This window comes from Callithrix jacchus, chromosome 1 (genome assembly GCF_049354715.1).
Source record: "Callithrix jacchus isolate 240 chromosome 1, calJac240_pri, whole genome shotgun sequence".
Lineage (NCBI taxonomy): Eukaryota > Metazoa > Chordata > Mammalia > Primates > Cebidae > Callithrix > Callithrix jacchus.
In genome coordinates this window covers 62,810,828-62,829,156 of record NC_133502.1, presented here as the reverse complement: position 1 = coordinate 62,829,156, position 18,329 = coordinate 62,810,828, and the positions used below count along the sequence as shown (strand labels likewise).

At 43.5% G+C, this 18,329-nt stretch overlaps 1 protein-coding gene across 4 annotated transcripts in view; it reads right to left on the bottom strand.

Annotated features, from left to right (window-relative positions):
- The window catches only part of CNMD (chondromodulin), a 35,183-nt gene extending 22,979 nt beyond the window's left edge, over nucleotides 1-12,204 (bottom strand). For all 4 annotated transcript variants that reach the window (XM_008988963.5, XM_008989019.5, XM_002742632.7 and 1 more), the window contains exons 1-3: nucleotides 12,049-12,204; nucleotides 11,670-11,810; nucleotides 6,230-6,370 (exon numbers count right to left, since the gene is read on the bottom strand). In XM_008988963.5, the coding sequence (XP_008987211.2) occupies nucleotides 6,230-6,370; nucleotides 11,670-11,810; nucleotides 12,049-12,201 (435 nt within the window). In that variant the 5' untranslated portion in view covers nucleotides 12,202-12,204. The remainder of the gene's footprint in view (nucleotides 1-6,229; nucleotides 6,371-11,669; nucleotides 11,811-12,048) is intronic.
- Nucleotides 12,205-18,329: the final 6,125 nt, after the last annotated feature.

Here is an 18,329-nt window from a genome sequence, read left to right as displayed (position 1 = left end):
GTCCTTTACAATGAAGAAGAAAATTAAATGTAAGTCATGCTGCAGGGGATTCATGGATAGTTCTACCTTATGTAGTCACAGAGCCAGGAGCCCTGCAGAAGCTGGTGAGTAAAGGACTGCAGAAGACAGAAGAAAAGGCTCATTCTTCCTCAAGCTCTTTATTATTTGCCTTGTGCCTTAATTAATCATGTATACATATGTAACTCATTTCACTGATTTCTCCCAGCACTACTGCTCACTCAGAGAGAGACAGGGGCATTATCCCCACTTTACAGAAGAGGAACTCCACGCTTATTGCAGAGGCTCTGCTCTCACTGCACCTGCATTCCCTGGAGAAGGTTTAAGAACACAGATGGCTGGGCCCCTTCCCAGAGATTCCAATTTGATTGGTCTGCTTTGGAGCCCTGGTACCGGTATTCTTAAAAGCTCCCCAAGGGTTTATAATTTAAAAGGTTGATGCCAGGGTTGAAGACTACCATATAAAGGAGAAAGCTGTTGAAGGTAACAAAGCTTTTAAATGATCGCAATAACCTTTGGACCCAAGTTTCTTTTGTATCAGTGGCTCACAAACCTTCCCATGTATCGAAAATCCCCTGGATACCCAGCAAAACTTCAGAACAGTCTTATTAACAACCACACCTTAAGCCACCAAGGAGAATCACAGAAACCACTGATGCTGTTTACAACTTAAAAAAAAAAAATCATACAGAGACTAGACTGATGCCTGCACCCAGAATCAAAGCCAAAGTGCCCTACCTAACTGACGCCAAAAGTTCACCCCTACAAAAACAAATTTAAAAAACTGGAATAAGCAACTGTTACACCAGATGCAGATTTCAACGCAAGGATACAGGAAGCATGAAAAAGCAAGAAAATATGACACTCCCAGAGCAATACAATAACTCTCTAGCAACAGATTGCAATCAAAAACACATTTATGAAATCCCAGAAAACATTTTAAATATTGCTATCAACGAAGCTCCATGAGATACTAGAAAATACTGAAAAACACAACAAAGAAATCTGAAAATAAAATTTCTGATTCACATTTTAGTATAGAATGAGAAATTTAGGTAGGAGATATATATTATAAAAATGAATCAAATAGAAATTATGGAACTGAAGAATTCATTGAATGAAATACAATATATACTTAAAAGACTCAACAGTGGAGGCCAGGCATGGTGGCTCACGCCTGTAATCCCAGCACTTTGGGAGGCCGAGGTCAGTGGCTCACCTGAGGGCAGGAGTTCGAGACCAGCCTGCCCAACATGGTGAAACCCTGTCTCTACCAAAAACACACAAAAATTAGCTGGGTATGGTGGCACACATCTGTAATCCCAGTTACTCAGGAGGCTGAGGCAAGAGAATTGCTTGAATCTGGGAGGTGGAGGTTGCACTGAGCTGAGATGGCACCACAACACTCCAGCCTGGGCAACAGAACCAGACTCTGTCTCAAAAAAAAAAAAAAAAAAATCAACAATAGACTATATCAAGCACGTCAGAACTTGAAGGCAAGTCTTTTGAAATAAGCCAGTCAGACAAAAATAAAGAAAAAGAATAAAAAAGGGCCAAGCACAGTGTCTCATGCCTGTAATCCCAACACTTTGGGAGGCTGAGGCAGGAGGATAGCTTGAGCCCAGAAGTTCGAGACCAGCCTGGACAACACAGTGAGACCTCCCCCCCGCCATTTCTACAAAAAAAAATTTTAAGAATTAGCCAGGTGTGGTGTTGTGTGCCTGTAGTCCCAGCTACTTGGAAGGCAGAAGGATCACTGGTATATATCCAAAATAAAATACTATTTGACCAGAGGAAAGAATGAAGTCATGTAATTTGCATAATATGGATGAAACTGGAGGTCATTATGTTAAATTAAATAAGCCAGGCACAGAAAGACAAATGCCATATGTTCTCCCATGTGGAAGCTGAAAACGTTGATCTCATGGAAGTAGAAAGTAATGGTAGATACCAGAGGCTGAGAAGGGTATGTGGGTGGAGCTGGGGGAATGAAGACAGGTTGGTTAATGGTTGGTACAAACATGCAGTTAGAATAAATAAGTTCTCATGTTCAAAAGCAGAGTGGGTGACTATAGTTAGCCACGATGTATTGCATGTTTCAAAGTAGCTAGAAGAGAGGACTTGAACTGTTCCCCACACATAGGGTAACCAAATATCCTAACTTTATCCTTACACATTCTATTCTTGTAATAAAATATCACATATATCCTATAAAGATACAAAGTATTATGTAACAATTTTTAAAAGAATTAAAAAATCACCTGGAGGACTGGTTAAATGAAACAGTGTCATGCCCCACCCCCAGTTTCCCATTCAGTAGGTCTGGGGTGGGGCCTAAAATCTGCGTTTCTAACAAGCCCTCCAGTGACGCTCCACGGGCAGCCTGAGGAACATGTGTGGAAATAACTGCTTTCTCGTACGCTGGCTCTTGCAGGGCTGCTGCTCTTATCTGGCATGTAAATTTAGGACTCATAGTTTGAAAAACACAAGGCAGGGAGAGAGATGATGCCTCCTTATGTGACATATTCTCTTAACTTCAAACACATCCCCTGAATGTGAGATGTGTGGAGGGAACGCTATACAACCATCACCATATCCCCAAAGGAGAGAGCTGATTCTACTGAAGGATTCACAGCACTGAATGGGAATCTAGCATTAAGTTGGTTCTGACAGTCGACACACCGCAGCGAGAACTGAAACCCCCATGGGGTGGGAAGTGTGGGAAAGAATTCACACGTATTAACCACCATGTCTAACTGAAACTCTATATTGAGCAGCCATATATATTAAGAGAATAAACAGAGGGAACTAAAAGAAGCACAAGAAAGCCAACCAAACCTGTTTCTGCGAGCAAACAAGGCTTTAGAAGCTGGTGATAATGAAGAAATTTGCTAGCAAGGCGGAGGAGTGAAGAGTCCAAGAATCTAACATTCTTTTATCAAAAGAGTGAGGCAATCTTACCTTAGCTGTACATTTTTTTTCTTCCTAAGGTATCTCATCTATTTCTATGGCTTAAACCAGAGGTTCCCAAGGATGGTAGGATTTCCTATCCCCAAGAGGGCACTTTAGAAATCCTTGGAGTTTTTTTGTTGTCACAAAGACTGGGGGCACTCCTGGCCTTCACTGCACAGGGCCCATGGATGTCAGGTCTGGTAGAGCTTGGGGCCATCCTAAAGAACTAACTGTCCTGGGTTGGAGGAAAAAAACCTGTTTGTAAACATCAATGCCTAGAACCCAACATTGTTTTATATGTAAACACCAAGTAATCATTGGCATAGTCTTCATGTACAACAAATTTCCTAGGAATGCAATTACTGTGAAATGGAGAGAAAACAGTACTTTTCTTCACTGTCTGAGAAAATTACATAGTATTTAAATTGCCAACACACACTTGTGTCTGTCTTTTTTGGGCTGTGGCATTGACAGTCATTCAACTACTGCTATACGTGTTTGACTTTATGTCTTCTAGGGCACCTGGCTGAACATTTACACAGGAAGTCCATATATTTACTATACATTAGTTTCATGTTATTTTTCCCTTATCTTATAGTTGGAGGCTGAACTGATAGGTTACGCTATCTCTATGTTCTCTAGCTGTTTAAATAAAAAATTTCAAATATTTACAAACATAAAAGAATTATACAGTGAACACCCATATGCCCATCAGTTTATTCTTGTAACTTCTAAGGCTTTTTGTTATATGAATGGGGCATGCAGTCTGAGAGGGTTGGCTTAAAGCAACAGCACTGGTGCTTGTGAGGGTATAACTAGAATGGATCTCATACAAAATGAATGAACTTCACTTTTGTATCTCTCAGGGTGGAGAGCCTGGAGCACTTCTTTCCAGTGCTGCCCTCCCTGGGGGGTTGTTTTCCACTTCGCTCTACTAAAATCTTGGTGGTGTCCTAGGTGAACCAGGGAGACTCCTCATTTACAATTCAAAACCTTTTGTAATCTAGCCTCACCTGCATCCCCATCTTCTTTCCTTCCCCATGTTAGGCTGAACTGGGCTACTTAGAATCAGAACCCTGGAGCAAGCCTGCACATTCGTGTTCACTATTTTCCCCTGGGCCTAGAGAATCTTCCCCTACCTCTCTGACAATTGAAATCCTAATCATTTTTCAGGAACTGATTTGGTTGTCACCACCTCTGTGAGACCTGCTCCAACCCCTTGTTTAGCAAGGATGCTTCCTCTCTGTTCATAACTCATTGCAACACGTTTTCCAGGCTAACCTGAAGCTGTTTCCATGTGTGCGTCTGCCTCCTGGACTGAACTGGAGGGTCCTTGAGGGAAGCATCAATCATTTTTGCATTCTCCCTGCTTAGCGCCATCCCTTGCACACAGTAGGTCTCAATATATGCTTCCTGAATTTGATAATTCAAAATACAGGAGAAAGTGATAGCGTAGTTACCATAGTGGCTGATTCATGTGTTTTCAAAAGTTCAGGCTTGTTTAAACCCATAACAGGTTCTATCCTTCAAAAAAATGTTCTACTCACCAGTTCTGACTTAGAGAAATGTGGAAGCTATCAGAGAGAATTGATCAGTTTATAAAATATCTGTGGCCCTGCTGGTCTGTGAGAACAAAACACAATCGATACCATTATTAGAAAAGAACCAAAGGATTATAAAACAGAAATATAGGTTTGGGATTAAAATATATTAAAAGAATATTTTTGATACATGAACATCTCAAGAAAGATGAATCTTATTCATCTTTGTAGCTTCCTTTGCATATCTTAATATTGTGGCACACCACAGGTATTCAATTTCTGGATTGAATGATGTGTGTTGGGGAGTCCGATTTTATTAGTTTCTATTGAGCAGTACAAAGAAAAAATGATTTTACCCTGTCCTGGGTTTTGCAGTAAAAGCCTTTAATAGGTGCAGAGGAATTATACTTGTGCATTGACCAAAATCATTTGTAAAGCTATGACTAAACAAAGCACAGCTGGGCACACACAGAGCTGCAGAGGCTGCCCCCAGGGCAGAGGCCATTCTGAACACAGCCAGTTCTTGTCATGACCAGATAATATCTAACATTACGGTAGCTCTAATGTTGGCATCAGTTGGGTATTCAAATGGACCTATGAGGTATATTTTGGTGCCAAGAAGAGGAGTGCTTTCACTCAAATGAAAAGCATCTTCAGCTTTTCTCATCAATCAGAGGAAGATGGGTCGATGAGGTGTTTGTGGACCAATAAACTATCAGAAGAGACATTCTTTTCAAGAGGCTTTTTTCATTATGAAGTTTCACCTATTCCATTTGCAGATTTAACAGGAGAACACAAATCGTGATGCTTATTCCTCATCCTAAAACACGAAAGAACATAAAATATTTATGTTGGCCAACAGGAAATTAGGCCTGGAGCGACACTTTGGTTTGCAGAGTACACTGAAACATTACTGCACAGCTTAATGTCTCAAATTGCCTGTAAATTAAATTTTTGTAAAAAAAAAATCAAAACAAAACAGTCTCCTCTTCAAAGGAAATGTGAATGTTTTATCTCTAAAATGCTATGGTCAGAAAACATATGCTGTAATAGGAGAATTTGCTCATGGTAATTTTCTGGATTAAATAGGAAATCAGAATTGAGAAAAGTATATAAATAGATTCCACCTATTGATGAGATTATTAGGTCATTAAAATTTCCCTCTTCTTCAGAAATTTAAATTTCAAATCTTACAATATTCTAGGATAGTTTGGAGCATTTTATTCATCACATTACAGAAATCTGCTTGAAAAGAAATAGCTCCTTCAAGTCTTTCTGTCAAGACTTTATTTAATTCCAAGAAGAACCTGCTCTTTTCAGTGCTATGGTATTGTGGGTTTCTTTTCTCCGTTTTTAAAAATCAAGTTTTATTTTGATTTCTAGGGACATACCTTTAATTTCCTAGAAGTAAATTTTTCTTCAGAACAGTTAAAACCTTATGTACATGAATTCAGTAAAGGTGGGTTTTTTATTTTTTTTTGGTTGTGTTCTGGTATTTTACAACTGAAGTGTTGTTTTTTCCTTTTGCAAATATGAAGGACAAAGTTTGGTCCTTTCTCAGCTAGAATATGCTACATGACACATGTTGATTAGTGGTCTACAACTGCTAAAAAAACAGTTATCACTTGGATGTGTGTGAGAAATGCTGCTTCTCCTTGAATTAAAGAGTCCCCCAGGCTTGCCTGGTTAAACTCTCTAAATGCACAAAATATACTTACATTCTGGAAATCATTAACTTCAATTGCTTCTTCAGCTCCACTTCCCATTTTAAAGGTCTCCAAGTTGTTCCCAGCATCTATTTCCATTGACCCATCTTGTAATTTCCCATTGATACTCATGGTGTAATGGACATTGTAAATCTGAAAGTGAGCATAAGAATTAGTGATGCTTTTTTTTTTTTTTTTTGAGCAATTCAGGGCTTATCTGTAGAACTGCAGTGTATGAGGTACTGCCCATGTGTTTCAGGGATACATGGGATAGTCCTTACTAAGAATACATTTATATATGAACACTTCATTCATACAGCAATCAGTTAATGCAATGATTTCTTTAAAAATACCTTAAGAGTAAAACCTTTGGTAGTTTCTGACACTTATCCAATAGCTCAGTAAATTGCAATGCTGGTTGTACTTTAGAAACACCTGGGCAGACTCTCTGGGTACCATGCCTGGGTTTCACCCTGGACAAACCAAGTTAGAAGCTCTGGGGAGGGCGCTTGGGCATAGGCCTTTCTTTTTCTAAAGCTCAATTCTATTATGCATCTGGGCTGAGAACCATTGATGGATAAATGGAAATTGACGAGGCAGAAGGTTAACTGGGCTCCCAGCTGAACACGTCTGCAGTGGCACCTCCATTTCAAACTTGTTTTCATCTTTTGGTCAAGATTATGCATGCAGTGCCTTAGGTGTATGGTATATGGTATTACGTATATGGAAAGGACTGCAGACAGGACCACAGTACACTTGGTATCGAGCAGCATGTGTGGAGAGCAAGGCCAATGTGCACATCTCTTTCAGCTCAAAACGGTAGCTACTCCCTGAATGATGCTATGGGGCAGGCGCATGGTGCCATAGGGCATCTTGTCATGAGATGTGTGGGGTATGTGGAAGAGGGAAAGGGACCTGGCACTGCAGAAAAGCACCAATCCAGGAATCAGGAAAACAGGTGGCCACACCACTCATCTCTGGATCTTGTGAGTTGCCACAAGTATAGAATGAAGTTGGACCTCATCTATGTCCTTAGAACTGTTGGGGTTTCACAGGCATGGCTCAGAGGTGAAGATGATATCGTGGCACTCTGTTCTCTCCTGTCTATTCACAGTCTAACCAGAGTGGCTCTGCTTTTTCTGTCTTATATGTTGCATTTCTGAGTAGCATTTTGTTAGAAAGACAAATGTCAATACTTAAAACTTTTTTTTAACTTTGCCACTAATTAGCTGATCTAAAGGGCTCAGACACCTGATTGCTGCACTGGTTTCTAAATAATTCAGATGCTGCTCCTGTTCAGTGTGCTGCTGTCCTGTTAGACCTTTCTGTGTGGCAGGGCTAGGAAGTGGATCTCTTCCTTTCTTGGATTTAGATGTATATGCATATCTATAGCTTACATATATTACATATCTTATATATAAATTATAATGTCCATATACACATATATATAAATCTTTAAAGGGGAGAAATGAGAACTAATGAGAAACTATTGCTACTCAGCCAGTCAAAACTGCAAACAGCTTAGATTCAATTCAAGTCTGATTTTTCTCCCTCAATACTAAGAGCGACTGCTACATGGACAAACACTGAAAGAAGGTTCTGTTATTGTTGGATCATTTCTTGCAGAAAACTCATTATTACAGGATCTACAGTGCACTATTATATTATCAGCAGAGATACAGATATGGCTTTGCTATCTAGCACCCTTTTAGGAACAGCTTTCATTCAGCAGGACAGAAAATACCAGTGTCCTATTTCAGCTCAACCACCCCTCATTGCCCCTCCTTTCCTGTCTTTTTCTGAGGAACTCAGACATCTGTGACTTACTGTCTCCTGGGCTCCCCTGATCACAAGAACCACTCTTAGGGGTTCTGATTTAGTGAAGATAGAGCACAGCTCACCCGTCTCTTTTCCCCTTGCCCCTCAGGTGGCCCTTATGATCATCCAGGTTTGGGAAACCTGTTTTCTTTGGCTGAGATGGGACTCTTGCAGGTGAGGTTTGGAGAGCAGGCTCGGTTCTGTCTGGTGCTCTCTGAGCATCCACTGTTCATATGGGTCAGTGATGACTGTCAGAAAGAGCCTGGCAGACAATGCCCATGTGAGTGTCTTCCACTCATGTGACAAGAGGCTCTGCTTTTTTTGAAAGAACATCACACATAAGCTTTTACTAATAAAGCAATGCAACATTCAAGAACATAACCATTTCTCAAATTCTCAGCAGTTCTTAAGGAGACAAGGCTGTAACACCAGAAGAGTGACCTGTGTTCTGAATTTCACATTCCTCCGCCTACCCCTGGCTGTCTTTTCCCTAACAAAGCCTCCCTAACTAAGTGCAGGGGTGTCCAATCTTTTGGCTTCCCTGGGCCACAATGGAAGAAGACCTGTCTTGGGCCACATATAAAATACATTAACACTAATAATAGCTGATGAGTTTTTCTTTTTTTTTTTTTAGAGATGGAGTTTCACTCTTGTCCCCAGGCTGGCGTGCAATGGCATGATCTCGGCTTACTGCAACCTCTGCCTCCTGAGTTCAAGTGATTCTCCTGCCTCAGCCTCCCGAGTAGCTGGAATTACAAGCATGTGCCATCACACCTGGCAAATTTTGTAGTTTTAGTAGGGATGGGGTTTCACCATGTTGGTCAGGCTAGTGTTGAACTCCCGACCTTAGGAGATCCACCTGCCTTGGCCTCCCAAAGTGCTGGGATTACAGGCCTGAGCCACCGTGCCCAACCAGCTGATGAGATTTTTTTTTTTAAAGAATCTCAAAAAAAAAAAAAAGTCATAATGTTTTAAGAAAGTTCACGAATTTGTGTTGGGTTGCATTCGAAGCCGTCCTGGGCTGCATGCAGCCCATGGGGCGTGGATTGGACAAGCTGGAGAGAGGGCATCTTGGTAGTGCCGTTGCAGTCCACTTTTTATGTGCACCATGCCATCTGCATGGGGACAGCAGGGGAAGAAGTGGGGGAAGGAGGCAGTCCAGTTTCTAACATACTAGACTCTCAGCTGGTGATGAGGCTGGGCTGTTGGAGCAGCAATGACCTTATCTGCTCTAAGTCCATGGACTTAGAGGGCACCCAAGTCCATGTGGGCACCCAAGCCTATTTTTATCTAAATAAGATGGAATTTATTATTTGCCAAAATTCCTCTCAATATGGTGCCTTTTACAGTCAAGGATATTTGCTAATGAGTTTTTAATAAGGCCTGTGTTCTATAAGATTAATTACATAATGTTTGGGAAAATGTCTAGAAAAATTAGTCTGAGAAGAAAGGCCCCAGCAATGATCTCCTTCCCTCATCCCACAGGGTGGGGTTGTCAGTTATCTCATATTGGTGGAAACTTCCATATTTCAATGCCTTGTTCCATTTACAGTAATGTGGATGAAAAATGGCCTCAATATTGGAGACCAGTTTGGTTGTCCCTGATTATTAGTACTCCGGTGCTTCACAGTCCTCCAGCTAAATTTGAGTAAACCTATCCTAAGGGGATTTACCCACATGAAAGGGATAGGAGCTGAATTACAGCTGTTTCTCCTCTATAAACCAATATAGAGGAGCGGAGGCACAGATAATCCCCAAAGAGTGGATAATCCATTTGGTTTGACAAGTCTTTCTGTTTGACAAAGACTTACCTTTTTTGATTACATTTTGTCTGAGCTATTTAGATTTGTATTCAGGGAAAGCAGACCTGTGCATGTGCTATGCGTAGATGGTGCCAAATTTACTCTATTTAGTATTTTGTGATTTGTTTTTCATACTTAAGTAATATGGATCAGGGAGAAAAAAACTATCATGATTTTCTTCATTCTCACTGTGTAGGATATAGCAATAACTTTGATTGTTGGCAATAAAACGTGATTCACTATTCCTCTGAATTCTTAGAATTTAATACTGCTTCCCTGAACCGGACAACCAACCATCTTGCAGTAAAGGTATGAAAAAGGGAGCTGCTTATTCAGTATGATTGATTAATCTCTCTTTTTAGAAGCTTGTCGGTTAGCGATGTTTACCTTGAATAATTAAATGCCAAATGGTATTCATTTTAAAATATATCATGACCAGAATCTTTACAAAAAAAAAATTAAAGCTATTTTTATTCCCCATTGACCTATACCATTGAGGCCTTGTTATCCAAAAGATAGCATTTACATTCTAAAACCACAGAATTTCCCAAGGAGATGACAATCCAAACCCCACTATTAGCGGAGATGTAGATATTGAAATCATTCTCTTATTCACATTTGCGGTTTCAAACATGAGCATCTGGCCCAGCTTCTATATTTAAAATACAAATACATTAAGGCACTTTTCAAATACACACAAAATACAGTGCAATTCTGATCTTACAAATCGATGCTTGTAATTTTGATGTAGTCTCTAAAACAGACTTGGTGCTAAAAGGCACGCTTATCTACATTAGACATTTGAGTTAAAAATACAAATTATGCAGTGACTGCAGAAGATGCGATGTGTAAAATGGTTGAATTGCTTTCAGCACCATTTTCTGTAAGTACTGGAATTCGTTCATGCTTTGCATTTCAGGGGAGGAGAGAGAGAAAAAAACAGCAGTCACCGATCCTCTGAGGATAGTGATTATGAAAGAGCCCTTTGTGTGTGCCCTGGAGATGGAATTCTTTTCCATTAGTCGAAATAAGCTTATACCAGACCTGGCAGTGGTCATCAAGACAAAATGCTCCCTTTCACATAGGTGAACACATTCAGAGTATTTAGAGAACACACTGGAACTCTGCCCAGTCAACTTAGAAGCAGTCTTTATACTCCTCCAGAGCTCACGGAGCTTTAAAATAAATAGTTGCATACAAAGAAAGTAGGACAGCAGTTAGTTAAACATCTACTATTAAATCACATGTGATGGCTAGGCCAGAATTAATTGTTAAAGACATTTTCTACCTTCAAGGAAGTTAGACTTTCCCCCCGCCCCTCCAGAGAGAGAAGGGAATGTTCATGGCTAGGTCACAAAAAAACCTCCTGAAAGGCAAAAATTCCTTCCCAATTATGCGTCTGAATATTCCTCCACTATCTTTGTCCCAGATTTTACATCCACGGCCTTTCTCAGCAGGGAGAGGCCTTAAAGAGCATCCAGTTCCATGTTTTCCCTTAAGGCCGAGTACACTGAGGCCGAGAAGTGACGTGCCATCCCCACTGTCGCGCCACTGATTAGCGGGAGATGAGCCGAGAACGGCTTTTCTCGGACGGTCCACTGCATTCTCCCCTACTCCATGCTTCAATCTTCTCCCGTGAAACCTTCACTTGTTTTTCTACAACGTTGACCGGAGGTGGAAAGCGGCGTGGCAGAGTGGGAATGGGAGAGGGACGCTTACGCTGGGCATGAGGGTCCCTCCGGCAGCCGCGCGCCCCTCGCCTGCCCGCGCTCGGGCTCCCCCTAGGGGCCCCGTGGGCAAGGGGGTCCCCGCGCGCCACCGTCTGGACTTACGTGACTGTCGCTTCCCTTCCAGAAGTAGAAGGCCCCGATGGCCCCGAAGAGCAGCAGTACCGCCCCGGAAATGAGGACCACGGCTCCCACCTTGAGCAGCCGCGTGGGGCTGGAGGGCTTCACCGTCACCGTGGCGTAGGCCTGCGGGCCGGGGCGGGAAAGGGACCGTCACGTCTGTGCCGCGCGCACCCAGGTCCCACGCGCACCCGGGCTCCACGCGGGGGCTCCCAGGGAGTAGGGAGTCGGGCGGGAAACAGCTCGCCCGGGCTCCTACGGGTGCCCTTGAGCCGCGCTCCTTCCCAAGGGTCCTTTGTAGTCAGGCGTGGAAGTGCGGTGGGCAAACCCGGGCCCTGCGAGTGGAATCTGGGGCGGCACTCACCGGGGGGCTGCAGAACTCCACGTCATCAGGCCCCACCAGCGCAATGGGAACTTTGTCTGAGTCCTCTGTCATGGTTGCTGCGGGAGGAGCGAGGCACTCGGAGACTTCCCGCGCGTCCTGGGCTCTGTCCGGCTGCCCCGACGTGCAGGGCATTTCAACGCCGCGCACACACACGGTGCACGGTCCCGCCTGGGCCAGCCCAGCGGTCCCCACCCCTTCCAGCACCTCACCTCTCTCCTCCCTTCTCTCTCCCGCCCCGGGCAGCTCGTCCTGCATTCCCAGATGCCCTCTTCTCCTCACTCTATCCTGGCTACTGGCCCCCCAAACAGCATCCTGGTGAATCTGAATGTGGGGGTGGTTGCATCCCTCAGAGCGGGATGCTGAGTCCTGGGACCCAAGGAAATTCTTAGGTGCCAGAGCAATTAGCCGTGCACTCAGGATGTCTTAGAATGTCAGCGGGCTCTGCTGTGACACCTGGCTGGAGGCCATTTCGTGTAGGATCTTTGTCTGTGTGTGTTGGGGTGGAGGTGGGGGTGGGGAAGATGGCTCACGGAAGGTGAAGGAGAAGAGAGCGGAATGGTGCAGGGGGACTAAGAGTGACAGGGTTAGGCCACCTTCACACTGGCCTGGCATTGCTGGATGGCCCCTGGGACTGGAGCACGGAGTAGGGTCTTGGGGATGGCTCCTTGCCACCAGTTTTTCTAGGGGATTGGTACAACTGCAGCAAAAGTGAGGGCTAAGTAGAGGGAGGCTGGAGGGAAGGGGACGGGGATACCAGAATAACAGTGCATGCTGGTTGGTTGAATAAATTAAACAAGTGCAAACAAAAGCAACAATGGCAAAGCATGTGTGCACACACACACACATAGTACTGACGTGTCCACAGAAATAACACACACACAATACACATACACACACACACACATACACACAGTACTGATGTGTCCACAGAAATACACACACAACACACATACACACACACATTTTCACTTTTGGAAATGCCATCTTCCAGTTCCAGAATACATGGTACTGCATTTGATCCAGGCTTCCTTAATTCACGCTGGGTTCTAGCTTTGTGCAGAGCCTTCTGCTGAGGTGTAGGTGAGGGGCACTGGCACATGGGAAGGACTGAGGTTTCCCCAAAGGGCAGCAGGAGATTGCATGTGCAGGACTGCAGAAGGAGAAAGTGTTGAAGAATCATCCAAGACACATGATGAAGAGAGCGGTGACAAGCATGATGGCCCGGGGCCGGGAAGGAGGGGAGAAGTGGAGGAGATGACTTTCACAGGAGAATCGATGGGACTTGGAGACTCCAGGGTTGGGGAAACTGAGTTTTCAGACCTAGGAGGATTGGAAGAGTGGTAGGGGCCCTAGAGAAGTGAAAAAGTTGGAAGGAACAGTTTTAGACATGTTGAGCTTGATGTGCGGATAAAAAGTAAAAGAGCCAAGGAAATGTCCGAGCCTGCGTTGGACTCAGCTATGGCAATAGCTGTCTGCACATCGTGTTAGACTTATGGTGCTTGGGAAGAACCCCAGCAATATCTCCAGCCAGAGCTCATCCCCGGGGCAGAGTTCGAAGACCTCTTTCCCAAGGGCATTTTTCACAGAAATTTCAGTGAAGGAAGAAGAGAAGTAGTCGTCATAGAGGTGGGAGATGATGCAATATAAAGTAGTGCATGTAATTTTAAAAGGCACATTCAGGAAAGGTGGGTCAGCAGTGACAAATGCTGCCAAAAAAAAAATGAGCACAGAGAAAGGCCTTGGGAGGGCACAACCAGGAGGCAATGGGGGACCAGGGAGACAGTGGTTCAGTTTGCTTCACTGGGCACAGAAGACGCATTGCAAAGGGTTACAGAGTGATTAAAAATATTTGCAACTTACACCACAGACAAGTAAATAGTTTTCTTATATAGAGTTTTCCTGGGAAAAACCAAAAGACCGAAAATGTAGTAGAAAAATGGGCAATGGATGGAAACAGAGAGCTGGTGAAACAAGAAATACAAATGGCTCTTAAATGTAAGAAGAATGCACAACAGCATTGTTTTGCTTTTTTGTTGTTGTGTGTTTTTTGAGACAGAGTCTTGCTCTGCCACCCAGGCTGTAGTGCAGTGGCTTGATCTTGGCTCACTGCAACCTCCACCTCCTGGGTTCAAGTGATTCTCCTGCCTTAGCTTCCCAAATAGCTGGGATTAAAGCCACCAGCCATCACATCCAACTTATTTTTCTATTTTTAAGAGAGACGGGGTTTCACTGTGTTGGCCTGTCTGGTCTTGAACTCCTGACCTCAAGTGATTACTTCAGCCTCCTAAAATGCTCGGATTACAGGCATGAGCCACCATACCTGGCCGCAACTGCATTCATAAAAGGAAATGCAAATTAAAAGTAGACTGGTTCACCTATGAGACTGGAAAAATATAAAAAACGCTTATTAAAACAATCTGTTGAAAAGTATGAGGAACAATAATCTATGGACTGTTGTGGTAGGTGAATTGGTACAGCTTCTATGGAGAGCAAATTAATTCCAAAATGCAAAGTGCAGTTTCATTTCTATGGATCTATCCTACAGATGCACTCACAAGGGTGGAAAAATCCTATATGTGCAGGATGCTCATGTGGCATGTTTGTTAGAACAAAGCACTAGTAATATCCTCAATGTCCAGAGTAGAGAATTTATAATCCATCCTCACCATGGGAGTTTAGCAGCCATTTAAAAGAATGAGGCAGCTTTGGATATAGTGATGTAGACAGAAGAATCTCTAAGATACTTTAAGTGAAAAAAGCAAAGGGTGGAAAATGTGTAGAAATGCTTCCATTTGTATAAAGAAATACAAATAAGAATAAAGTAAGTATATGCTTTTTGGAAAGATAAACAAGATGCTGGCAGTGGGGGTTGCCTCTGAGGAAAATGTGAAGCTTGGGGAGACTGGTGAAAAGAAGATGCTTAACTGTGAACCTTCTGGAAGGTTTTGAATTCTATATTGTGAAGGCATATCAGCTATTTAATAATTAATTGAAGAGAACATTAAGTAACAGGGAGTAGGTGGGGAGGAAGTGAATGCTACAAATGGAGACAATTCTTTCAAGAACTTTCAAAGTGAGGGGAAGAAGGATGAATGTAAGGAAGTCAGATGAGGGGAGTTAGTGGATCAAGGAAGGTACCCCTCCCCTCGATGAACCTTGAGAAGGAGAGAAGGACTGGAGGGAGTGAGCAGTGAGTGGAGACTTTGGAGACACACAGACATTGAAGATGGGGAGGAGTCAGGGGATATGCAAGACCTTGTCTCATTTACACATTTTTAACACATAATATACAGAAAGCAGCTGACCAGGGCGTGAGGGGTGAGGAGTGGGTGTGGAGACCAGTCACCTCCTCTGAGCACATTCTTCTAAAGTGGCATCTTTTCAACAATTTTAAGGTGGTGTGTTCACATGATAATGTTATAGATAATGAAAAGGCAGCAGAAAAAGCAGTAAGGGAGCGAGACTGAGAGGCTCATTGCTGTGGTTTGAATGTGTTTCTCAAAGTTCATGTGCTGGGAACTGAATCTCTAATGCGAGTGTTGAGAGGTGGACCTCTAAGAGATGATTAAGTCTGGAGGGCTCTGCCTTTGTGAAAGGGTTAATGCCACCATTGCAGGAGTGGGTTAATTATCAATTATCATGAGAGTGGGTTCCTGATAAAAGAACGAGTTTGGTCCCCTTTCCCTTTCTCATGTGGGTATGTGCTCTCTCGCCCTCACCTTCTGCCATGAAGGCCCTCATCAGATGCAGCACCTTACTCTTGACTTCACAGCCTCCAGAACCATGAGCCAAATAAACTTGGTTTATAAATTAACCAGCCTGTGGTATTCTGTTATAGCAGCACAAAATGAACTTAGACACTCGTGAAGAATGAAATCAAAGGGGTGCTGCCTTTCACAGGCTTGCTTTCCTCCACCCACCCTGCCGCTGGGTCCACCGGTACACCCATTCCCTGGTGGTTATAACCCAACTGTGCTCTCATGTCAGGCACTGTGTTAGGTCTGGGCACACAGTAAAGAGCAACTGAGACATGGCCTCTGCGCTTCATCAGCACATTGAATAGTGCAAAACATGGTCACCAAGCAGGTGATCACGAAATATGCTGTCATTGCATTTGTGACACACACTATGAGCAAAGAACATAGGCTACACTAACATCCTGTAACATCTCATTTACCCTGATTGGGGAAGGGGGAAAGCACCTGAAGAAGTGACCTCAGGTTGAAAATGGAGAGAAGAGGAATTCTTCAGGTGGCGATGGTGAAAGGGTGTGGGAAATGTGGAGGGACAGCATATTAGAAGCCCATGGAATGGTAGAATTTGGCATATGAAAAAGGAAAAGCTAGATTGCAGAGAATAAAAGAAAGGGTGGCCAGAGATGAGGCTACAGAGAGAGACAGTTACCTCAGCTAATAAGGTCTTCTAGGCTATGTGAAGAATTTTGAAAATGTCTTTTTAGAATCGGGAAGTCAGTAAAGGATTTAAAGCAGTGGAATGATGTGATCTGGTTTGCATTAAAAAAATATTATTTTGGGCTGGGCGTGGTGGCTCACACCTGTAATCCCAGCACTTTGGGAGGCCGAGGTGGGTGGATCATGAGGTCAAGACATCAAGACCATCCTGGCCAACATGGTGAAACTCCATCTCTATTAAAAATACAAAAAAGTAGCCGAGCGTGGTGGTATGTGCCTATAGTCCCAGCTACTTGGGAAGCTGAGGCAGGAGAATTGCTTGAAACTGGAAAACAGAAGTTGCAGTGAGCTGGGATTGCACCACTGCACTCCCACCTGGCAACAGAGTGAGACTATGTCTCAAAAAATATATATATATTATTTTGGCCACTGTGGGGTAGAATAATCAATCTGGAGTGGGCAAAGTAGAAAGGGTAGTTTTAAAAATTTATTTTATTTATTTTTTTGAGATGGAGTCTCTCTCTGTTGCCCAGGCTGGAGTGCAGTGGCACGATTTTGGCTCACTGCAACCTCCACTTCCCGGGTTCAAGCAATTCTCCTGCCTCAGCCTCCCAAGTAGCTGGAATTACAGGTGCCCACCACAACTCTCGGCTAATTTTTGTATGTTTGATAGAGACCAGGTTTCACCATGCTGGCCATGCTGGTTTTGAACTCCTGACCTTAAGTAATCCACCCGCCTTGGCCTCCCAAAGTGCTGGGATTATAGGCATGAGTCACCACGCCAGGCCTAAAATTGTAATGTTTTAAAGCCAGGGTCTGGCTCTGTGGCTCAGGCTGGAGTGTAGTAGTGGGATCAAGGCTCACTGTAACCTTGAACTCCTGAGCTCAAGCCATCTTCCTGCCTCAGCTTCCTGAGTAGTTACAACTACAGGCATGCACCATACCTGATTAATTAATATACACATATATTTATTTGTAGAGGTAGTGTCTTGCTACATTGCTTAGGCTGGTCTTAAACTGCTAGCCTCAACTGATCCTCCTCCCTTGGACTTTCAAAGTGCTAGGATAACAGGCATGAACACTGAACATGGCCCAGGGGTAGACCTTTTAGGAGGCTGCTGCAGTGGTCCAGGCAAGAGATGATGTTGGTATGAACTAGAATAATTGTAAATGATGCAGCTGGGAAGAAATATGAATCCTAAGTAGTCCACTAGGATTTCAGATCCATATGGGAGGTAGAGTCAACAAGCTCTGGAGATTGGTTGAGTGTGAGGTGAGTGAGAGAGGAAGTCAGGATGACCTCATGTTGTAACTGAGCTAGTTAGAAGGAACGTGCCAGGCTCCAAATTAAGAGTCCAAATTAAGGGTCCTTTATTGATTTGCCGGGGACCAAGAGACGGCTAATGCTCAAAATTCTCTTGGCCAGAGGAAGGGGCCTGATTATCTTTTATATCTTGATTTAGGTAGGGGAGGGGAGTACCCAGCTGAAGCAGAATTTTATAGAACCAGAAAAGCAAGTTAGAGGAAGGGGCTGCAGGCACAAGTGGTTTCCATACAATTACCAAGAAGAGGGGTGATCAGGCTCCTTCTACAAAATGATCAAAAGAAATTTTTTTTTTTACAGTAGCAGTGGGGAGGTATGACAAGCGGGACCCAGTTCCAATGGTTACAAGTGTTAAGAACAGTAGCTTCAATGCTTCTAAGTGCAGCATGACCCAGTCATGCACCCAGAGGTGCTGTGGTAAGGAGGGGGAAGCCAGGTTGCTGTTCACAGCTAAAATGGAGTCAGTTATGCTAGCCCAGGGTAGGTTATTACAATGTATCAAGCACAAACAACTGGGTAGATGT